The sequence below is a fragment of the Oratosquilla oratoria genome, chromosome 36 (genome assembly GCF_046742065.1).
Source record: "Oratosquilla oratoria isolate Oo_2021 chromosome 36, ASM4674206v1, whole genome shotgun sequence".
NCBI classification, from domain to species: domain Eukaryota; kingdom Metazoa; phylum Arthropoda; class Malacostraca; order Stomatopoda; family Squillidae; genus Oratosquilla; species Oratosquilla oratoria.
This window is the reverse complement of record NC_134812.1, coordinates 22,434,982-22,444,981: the sequence shown is the minus strand read 5'-3', so window position 1 is coordinate 22,444,981 and position 10,000 is coordinate 22,434,982. Positions and strand designations below refer to the sequence as shown.

At 37.6% G+C, this 10,000-nt stretch overlaps 1 protein-coding gene across 1 annotated transcript in view; it reads right to left on the bottom strand.

Moving 5' to 3' along the window:
• Positions 1-10,000, bottom strand: part of LOC143019044 (transcription factor RFX4-like) — a 165,327-nt gene that overhangs the window by 36,370 nt on the left and 118,957 nt on the right. The window contains exon 5 of the mRNA XM_076174745.1: positions 5,035-5,211. Within this exon, the coding sequence (XP_076030860.1) occupies positions 5,035-5,211 (177 nt within the window). The remainder of the gene's footprint in view (positions 1-5,034; positions 5,212-10,000) is intronic.

The window sequence follows — 10,000 nt, the reverse complement described above, 5'->3', positions numbered from 1 at the left end:
TTCTAAATGAGTAACAAGGGAAGATGAATAAAATGTCTTGTAGAAATATTTATAAGATTTTATATGATAGATATTGTTTTTTAAGAGGTAAGCAAGTAGGAAAACGACTTAAAGAAATTGATAACAGGAAAAGAAAACCGATTTACTAGAATATAATACAATATAGGTGGCTTTAATATGCTAGCCTAATGGAAAACAAGTACAAAGCTGTTATACCGACACAAACCAACCAAATATCAGATAGATTTGTTTGTACAGAACATCCGACAATGTACGAGTGACAGAACTAGTAAGAGTCAACAGAAACGTCGTGAATCCTGTAATAACGCCGACATATGATAATCTCATCGAATCTGAATCCGTCGAGGCATACAATTCACCTTCGAAATTGTAATAAACATATTCTCAGCGTGTTTAAACCTAAGTCAGGAATGATGAAGTTGGATGCAACTATCATCATCTCGAACGTATATGAAGTGTGACTTAGTATATTTGAGCATTCGCTGAGTTTGATAGAAGGAATATTGTACGTTGGTTCTGAATTATTATCCAACATCTCAATATCATTCATCTAATATATGAGCAACTTGCAACCTTGTAAGCTACAGTAAGCTTGAACCTAAAAACATACTCGTAATTCTCAACGTTTGATGTTAATAGTTTACAAAGATAATAACATTAGCTCCTTCATTAACGAGGGAATGCTATGCCGGATTCACACTATGTGGTGGTATTGGATGAAGCCAGGTTATAATTTAGTTCAATTAGCCTAATAAAAACACCTGGCGGTAGACAGAATTTTATATAACGACCACCACCTCCCCCTGGTTAAAATACTACTATAACCTTTCGAGTCTAAAATTTATAGGGGAGACTTTGCTATAGCCTAGGGTAGGGTAGCCCAGTAAACACCGCCTTTAACTTATGAAGGGGACAGGAGTAGGAATCCTGCTACCTGTAGCCCCACAGGGGACATTCCTAAAAAAAAGTAAAGGCATAAGAGGGGCTGGGAGTTTTCCAACTAGTACCCTTAGGTTTGGGTCTTTTAATGTGAGTGAGTGTGGTACAAATGAGAGTAAAAGGGTAGAGATAGGCAATATGTTTATGGGAAGAAAGATGGATGCGTTGGCATTGAATGAAACTAAATGGAGAGGGAGGTGCGAGTGTGAGTTAGGGAGTGTAGTTGGGAGGTTCTCAGGAGTGAAGAGAGGACGAGGGAGAGAAGGGGTGGCTATACTAGTAAGTGAAGAGATAGGAAAGCGTGTGGTGGAGTGGGAGGAGGTTTCTTCAAGGTTAATGTGGATGAAAGTAAAGCTGGGAAGGGATATGTGGGTTTTTGTAAGTGCGTATGGGCCTGGTAGTGAGAAGAGCGTAGAGGAAAAGGAGGCTTTTTGGGTGGATTTAAATGAGTTCATGGAGGGGTTAGGGAGAAATGTCAATGTAGTTATATTGGTAGGGTAGGAAATGAAGCAATAGACGGAGTGATTGAGAATTATGGAGAATATCCGATAATTTTTTGGTGGAAGGTAAATTGAGAGTGGAGAATAGGTGGAGAAAATCTACTAAAACATATGAATCTGTTCTCCCTAAACAAGTGCAGACTCGAGGTGACTTCATACAGGTCTTTAAGATTCTAGAGGGAATTGATAACATCAAAAGTGACCAAATTTTCACACCGAATGAGAATCCGACAAGAAACGATGGTCTCAAGCTGTCAGGGAATAGAGTTAATTTAGAAGTGGGTAGAAACAACTTCGCCAACCGTGTAATTAATGAATGGAATAAACTTCCTGCAGAGGCAGTGTAATGTAGTTCAGTTCGAAGCTTTAACAAGATGCATTAATGACTGTCATTTACTTTATATTATTTGTTTATTTGTTTTGTTATCATTTGTCTTTTTTTTTATTATTTGCTTGATTTTCATTTATTATCAGTTATATGTGAATTTACTATGATTTACTATTTACCTGTTTGTTATTTAACTATACCTATGTATTTGTTTTGTTTATTATTATTTACTTTATTATAGTTTTTATCTATTCATTTAGGTATTTATTCATTTGTTTATTTATCATTATTATATTTTTTTCGCATCCGACCTTGATATGGACCAAAAGGTCTCCTGTCGGTATTCTCCGCCTTTGGAATCCTTTAAAAGAGGAAATGGAAGGAAGGTGAACTGCTTAAATGAGAAAGAAAAGGAGAAGGAGTATAAGGAGAAGCTGAGAGAGGAGTGGGAGGGAGTGAAGGATAGAGAAGAATTAGGAGTGGAGGAGGAATGGGGATGGTTCAAGGAGGGAGTCATATGGTGTGCAAAGATGGTGTGTGGAACAAGGAGGACGGGGGGAAAGAGAAGGAAGGTGGGATGAGGAAGTGAAGAAGGGTGTAGAAGAGAAGAAGCAGACTTTCATAGACTGGTTACAAATTAGGACGAGGGAATCGTATGAGAGGTACAAAGTAAAGAGAAGTAAAGCATAAGATAAAGGAGGCAAAGAGGAGAACATATGTGAAATGGGGTAAAAGTATAACAAAAAAAAATTGCAAGTAATAAAAAATGTTTTGGAAAGAAATTAAAAGTAGAAGAGGAGGCGGATCAAGTAGAGAATAAAAGGTAAAAGGTAAAGATGGAGAGATGATAATGGAAGAGAGGGCAGTGAGAGGAAGGTGGGCAGAGTATTTTAGGGAGTTGCTAAATGTGAAGGAGGATAGGGAGGGAAAGGTAGTTGCAGTGGGAAGCGATAAGAAAATGACCGTGATGAGTGAGAAAAATGGAGGAGAAATAAAGAAAGATGACGTGAAAGACATTGACAGATTGGAAAAAGTACATCGGCGAGCCACAAAACTGATTCCAAATATCAAAAATGAATCATACGAAAATCGACTAAAACATATGAATCTGTTTTCCCTAAAAAAAAAACGTAGACTCAGAGGTGACTTGATACAGGTTTTTAAAATTCTAAAGGGAATTGACATCAAAAGTGACAAAATGTTTACACTGAATGAGAATCCAACAAGAAATAATGGTCTCAAACTGTCAGGGAATAGATTTAATTTGGAAGTGGGTAGAAACAACTTCGCCAACTGTGTAGTTAATGAATGGAATAAACTTCCTGCACAGGTAGTGCAATGTAGTTCAGTTCGAAGCTTTAAGGGACTGTAGGGCGCGAAAACACGAAAAATTCTGGAAAATCAACGAATTTTAGGTAAACATTTCAAAAGATTCTCTATGATGGTGGTAACACTTTAGCCAAATATTACAGCTCAATTCCGTTTCTTTTCTTATATATAAAATAAAATAGATAAATTTTTGGCAACCTCTGGCAACCCCATTGCATGAAAAAACATTCTGTATATTGAAATAAAGTCAAAATTTTGATACCCAGTTCTGTTTTGTTTACTATAATTAATATATATGGAGATATCTGGCAACTTGCCCAACACTAATCGTCAATCACCACAAGGATCTCAGTATCTCTTCAAAGCTAAAGGAGAAAGGATGTCGCCCTGTCGCGTATCTGTTAGCCTACCAGTCATGCATGCGATCGTATTATCTTTTATTCTACCAACAGGTATTCAAAAGATTCTCTATGATGGCTGTAACACTTCGACCAAATATTACAGCTCAATTCCGTTTCTGTTCTTATATATAAAATGAAATAGATAAATTATTGGCGACATCTGGCAACCCCATTGCATGAAAAAACATTCTGTATATTGAAATTAAGTCAAATTTTCGATAGCCAGTTCAGTTTTGTTTAAAGTTTTAAACGGAAACGTAAAAAAATAGACAATGTCACGAGTGAGTACGCGGCCGGAGGATTTTAAATGCCGGTGCGCTCCTTTAAACTTTAAATGCCTCTCCTGAAAAGTTTATGTTTTTTATATTTAAATAGCCATATTTCTGTTTCTTTTTGTCCGATTTCATTCATTCTTTCGAATTTGTAAAGAGAAAGAGTAATTCTTTAATTTGATCAGAAAAAAACAAAGGAAACTGTAACTTAATTTTTTTGTTTAATTTATCATAGCAGATTTTCACTGAAGTTTCTACTATTCAAAATAAAAAAATCATAAAAAAGAATAAAAGAGAGTAGGAAAAAATCTAACTCAATGAAGTTGTTTCCAAGACTCTAATCTTTCATTTCCTACATAGTAGGCTGATTACCTATGCCTGTGGATACTTCAATGATTACAGATACTATCATAAAAAAAGAAAGAAAAAAATTAACTACACGTAATATATACATGTTACTAAAACAATTTAGTATGCAATAATACTCTTTCCGATAGAGTAAGTATACATAAGTTCACCAAAGAAATTGAACAACTTTTATGACACGTTCACCTATAAGCACTTCCCACAGTCCCTTAAGAATCAGTTAGATAAATACCTAAGTAAGATGTTGTAATGACTGCCATTTATTTTATATTATTTGTTTATTTGTTTGTTATTATTTGTCTGTTTATTGTTTGCTTGATTTTCATTTATTATTATTTATTTGTCAATTTATTATGATTTACTATTTACCTCTTTATTATTTAACTTTACCTATGCATTTATTCATTTTACTTATTATTATGTATATTATCATATTCTTTATTTTATTTATTTATCTATTTTTATCATTATTATATTTCTTTCGCATCCAGCCTAGTTATGGACAAAAGGTCTCCTGTCGGCATGCTCCGTTTTTTGTTTTGTTTTTTGTAGTATATATAGATAGATAGATAGAAAAAAAGTCATAGCAAGAAATATAACACGAACCAACAGTTACTGTAGAAGTGTATCCACAGCAATGTATCAGTGCGGCTGCTCTCCAACTTAAAATAAAATTGATACAGAGCGACACAACACAAACTCTAAGAGAATGCAAGAGTGTTTTCTCAGTGTATTTTGATATACACACATGTCAACTGAAAAGGACCAAGACATAGAACAATAAAAGAGGAGGCATCATTGACTGCTGAAGCTTATCTTCGATGCCCTCCCTCTAATTAAAAATATATTCTACAAAACGATACTACAAGCTTCCTTACCTCGTCAAAGCTAGCCCTGATAACGGTGTCGAGTATACGTTGACAGTGTGTCCGGTACATCATGACGAAGGTGGTCACTTTATCTGGAGAGACGTGCGAAGGGAGAGGGACACCCTTTAACGAAGGGAAGTCGGGGAGCACCGTGGACAGCTTGCTCCTCCCGGGATGAAGACTGACCTGCCGAAGAAACTTACGATGAAGGCACAAGCGACCTCAGAGGAGACTTGGAAGAAGTAGAGAATATGCGATGGTGGATGCAGGAATTACAGGAAGTGGGAGCTTGTTTTGTATGTCTAGCACCCTAGATTCCAGCCGTTGCAGAAGTGTGAATTGATATTTTGTGTGATATATACACCATACATTAATTACTTATCATATCGCAAAATAGGAAATCACTGAAAAATCTTAGAACAAAAATGTATTAATTATTCGTTTTTAGGGATGTAGTACACTTAGGGAGAAAGGGTTTGGTTGTATTATTCCTGAAACAGGGAAGGGAGCTTCAGATCTCAAACAGCGTTCTCTCCCTGGATCTACCCCTGAATTGCAAATGCAGGTGCTTGATGGACCTCATTTCATCACATAACCAAACAGGCCTCCATGAAATGACTGGTTTATATAGTGTAATGTCTGCTACACGAGGCTGTAAATTGTTTTCATATATGGTGATACTATCCTGTGAGACTTCTAGTTATATTCAATGTAAATGTTGGATATAATTGCAATAAAATATGGTGGTCATGTATACAGTGAGACTGACGGTAATGGTTTTTTGAAAGTCGATTGATCATAATAATGCTGTGTAGGGATAGAGACCATCGAAATTAAATAAGATAAATGTTTGGCATATACATGCATGCATATATTCATATAATATATATTTACACACACACACACACACACATTATATATATGTATATATATATATATATATATATATATATATATATATATATATATACATATATATATGTATACATGTATATATATATATATATATATATATATATATATATGTATATATATATATATATATATAAATATATATACATAAAGAGAGAGAGAATAATGATAGGAATAACGTTGAGAGACCTAAGGAGAGCAAGTTGGGTGAGGGAGCAGACTAGAGTGAAAGATACAGTGGAAGCGGTAAAAAAGAAGAAGTGGAATTGGGCAGGTAAGTTAGTACGAACGATTCATGATTGAAGGAGTAACTGTGCTACTGAGTGGGCGCCGCAAGATGGGAAGCGTGGAACAGGGAGACCAGACAAAAGGTGGAAAGACAAGATTGAGAAATTTCCAAGAGTGACGTGGCAAAGGTTGGTACGGTCGTGTGAATCATGGAATGCCATGAAATAGGCCTTTGTTCAACAGTGGACTCAGGATGCGTGATTTGATGTATATATATATATATGTATATATATATATATATATATATATATATACAGTATATGTGTATATCATTCGACTACATAAGGATACAGAAAAGATCAAGATCGAGAAAGGAGTGCGGCAAGGCAATACAATTTCACCCAAACTGTTTACAGCTTGTTTGGAAGATATTTTCAGAAGATTGAGTTGGAAAAAAAAAGGTTTAGATATTAATGGCCAATATTTCAACCACCTAAGATTTGCGAATGATATCATTCTTATTTCAGAAAGAGCAGATGACTTGCAAGATATGCTGAGTGACCTAAACAAGAAAAGTCTCAAAGTAGGTTAGAATATGAATAAGAAAAAAAAATTAATGTTCAACACGAAAGTTCAAAATAAAGAGATTGTAATCGATGGTGAGAGTCTTGAAGAAGTTGAGTGTAATCATTTAGGGCAGAAGGTGAAAGTGACGAAATATCATGGTAATGAAATAAAAAGACGCATCACAATTGGTTGGAAAGTGTTTAGTAAGTATAACAAAATCCAGAGAGGCTCTACCTTTATGTTTGAAGCGGAAAGTTTACAATCAATGCATTCTGCCAGCAATAATCTACGGGTGTGAGACTTGGAAACTAACGAAGGCGATGGAAACAAAACTAAGGACAGCACAGAGGAGAATGGAGAGATCAATGATGGGAATAACGCTGAGAGACCGAAAGAGAGCAAGCTGGGTAAGAGAGTAGGCTAAAGTGAAAGATATTGTAGAGGCGGTAAAAGAAAGGAAGTGGAATTGGGCAGGTAAGTTAGTGTAAACGACTGATGAGCGAAGGAGCAAGTGTGTTACCGAGTGGACGCCGCGAGATAGGAGGCGTGGAAGAGGGAGACCGGACAGAGGGTGGAGAGACGAGATCGAGAAGTTTACAGAAATGACGTGGGAGAGGAAGGCGCGGTCGTGTGAATCATGGAATACTATGAAGGAAGCCTTCGTTCAGCAGTGAACTCAGGATGGCTGATTTGATAGATTGATTGATTGATACACACACACACACACACACACACACACACACACACACACACACACACACACACACACACACACATATATATATATATATATATATATATATATATGTATAATATATATATATATATATGTATATATGTATAATATATATATATATATATATGTATATATGTGTGTGTGTGTGTGTGTGTGTGTGTGTGTGTGTGTGGGTGTGTGTGTGTGTGTGTGTAATATATATATATATATTTATATATATATATATATATATACATACATATATATGCAAAGTAGACCACTTGAAAAAAGAAACTAACGAAACAGAGCGCTTTCGTATATTACATCTTCAGTGCAAAAAGTACATAGTTAAACAGAAATACATAGTTTATATATACATGAAGAAGGAACAAGGACGGTTTACATAAGAGGAGAGGACATATACCCCCTAGAAAGTAGTAGGTCAGGTCGCAAGGGTCAATACGTCCCACTAATGAGAGAGGGGCGACATCAGGTCACAGTTGCAAGGTTCCATTTTACCTTATTATTCTGACAATAACTCTAGTGATCAAAATACAAACCTACACAAAGGCTTATACAAACTTGACAATTTTATCTGCCAAGAAATAAGCAAAAGAATAATAAGGTAAAATGTATACTTGTGACTGTGAGTTGATCTCGCCCCTCCCTCATTATTGGGGCGCATTGACCCTCTCCTCTTATGTAAACTGTCCTTGTTACTTTTTCATGTATATGTAAACTATGTACTTCTGTTTAACTATGTACTTTTTGCACTGAAGATGTAGTATACAAAAGCGCTCTGCTTCGTTAGTTTCTTTTATTCCAAGTGGTCTACTTTGCATAAGTGAACACACGTACCCGTGTTCTTATTAGCGCACACATATATATATATATATTGTGTGTGTGTGTGTGTGTGTGTGTGTGTGTGTGTGTGTGTGTGTGTGTGTGTGTGTGTGTGTGTGTGTGTGTGTGTGTGTGTGTGTGTGTGTGTGTTCGAAAAAAATGGAATCCAGGAACCATGATGGTAGTAAAATACACCTGTCTCAGATACAGGTAATTTATTCCCGTCGTTTTGCACCATATAGCTTAACTTCAGGGGTTACAATGATGAGGTTGCTTGATCCTGACTTAAAACGGAGGTGCACTAGAAGTGGACCATGGGAGCCTTGTCAGGAGGTTGGGACTCCTTCGTCTCTACCATCTCAGATATCTCACTTTGTCCCCTGAGATTCTGTTCCCAGTCAACGCCAGAAAACATTGTAGAGTCATCACAAAATAAATATGCAAATTTGTTTAGGACGTATAAATGATAAACAATTATAATTACAGCCACTGTGGTGCGCTGCGTCAAGTTTCCTCTAGCAGACCCGGGTTCAAATCCAGATACATAAGACAAAACTTTTAGGTAATAGCTCAGCACTTTCTGCAGCAACATCACCCCACGAGGAAATCAGATCAAGGCTCTGGCTACACCATAATCTCGATTTGGGCAGTCTGTCCTTGTTAAGGCAGGAAGTGGTGGCGATATACAAGACCTCCATCGATGAGTGAGGCGGTCGATATTCGCCGACATCCGGGAAGCAAATGTATAAAGCGCTGGGTTGCAGTGGAGCGGGGCACTAGAAATCGGCTTCAAGTTTGATGAAAGTTGTCAAAAAGAACGAAACCAACAAAACTGAAACGTAAAATGTTTGAACTCTCACTTTCACCTCAGGGAATCCAATACTTTTCTCTATTACTTTTAAAGGAGAGAGAGAGAGAGAGAGAGAGAGAGAGTAGGAGGAAGAGAGAGAGTAGGAGGAAGAGAGGGGGAGGGAGAGAGGGGGAGAGAGAGAGGGGGGAAGAGGGAGAGAGAGATGGAGAGAGGGGGTGGGAGAGAGAGAGAGAGAGAGGGGGTGGGAGAGAGAGAGAGAGAGAGAGAGAGAGAGAGAGAGAGAGAGAGAGAGAGAGAGAGTGAGAGAGAGGGGGAGAGAGGGAGAGGGAGAGGGAGAGAGGGGGAAAGACAGAGAGAGAGATAGAGAGAGAGAGAGAAAGAGAGAGAGAGGGGGAGTTGGGGAGAGAGGGAGTGGGGGAGAGATCTAGAGAGAAGGTGAAAGAGGGAAAAAGAGAGAAAGGGAGAGAGAGAGAGAGAATGTGTGAGAGAGAGTGTGTGTGTGTGAGATAGAGAGGGGAGAGAGAGTGGGAAAGAGAGAGAGGGAGAGAGAGAAAGGGGAAGAGAATGAGAGGGAAGAGAGAGAAAGAAGGAAGAGAGAGAGATTCTTTTATTGTTTATCGTTGTATCTAGCCATTTGCTCATTTGTTCCTGTGAGCACATGTGTATGTGATTCACCATGATCTTTGGGATCACGTGTTGGACTCGTGAACGACAGCTTTTCCCTCCAGGAAAAGAGCTCAGAGCTCGTATATGACCGATCTATGGGTAATGCTGTGACCTTACACGCACACACACACACCCAACTTCCCTCAAACGAGAGTTGGAGTAACAACCCGCAGCGCGTCGATACTAAAATTATTTCAGCCCTGAGCGGTATTCGAACCCGGACCTCCGTAGTG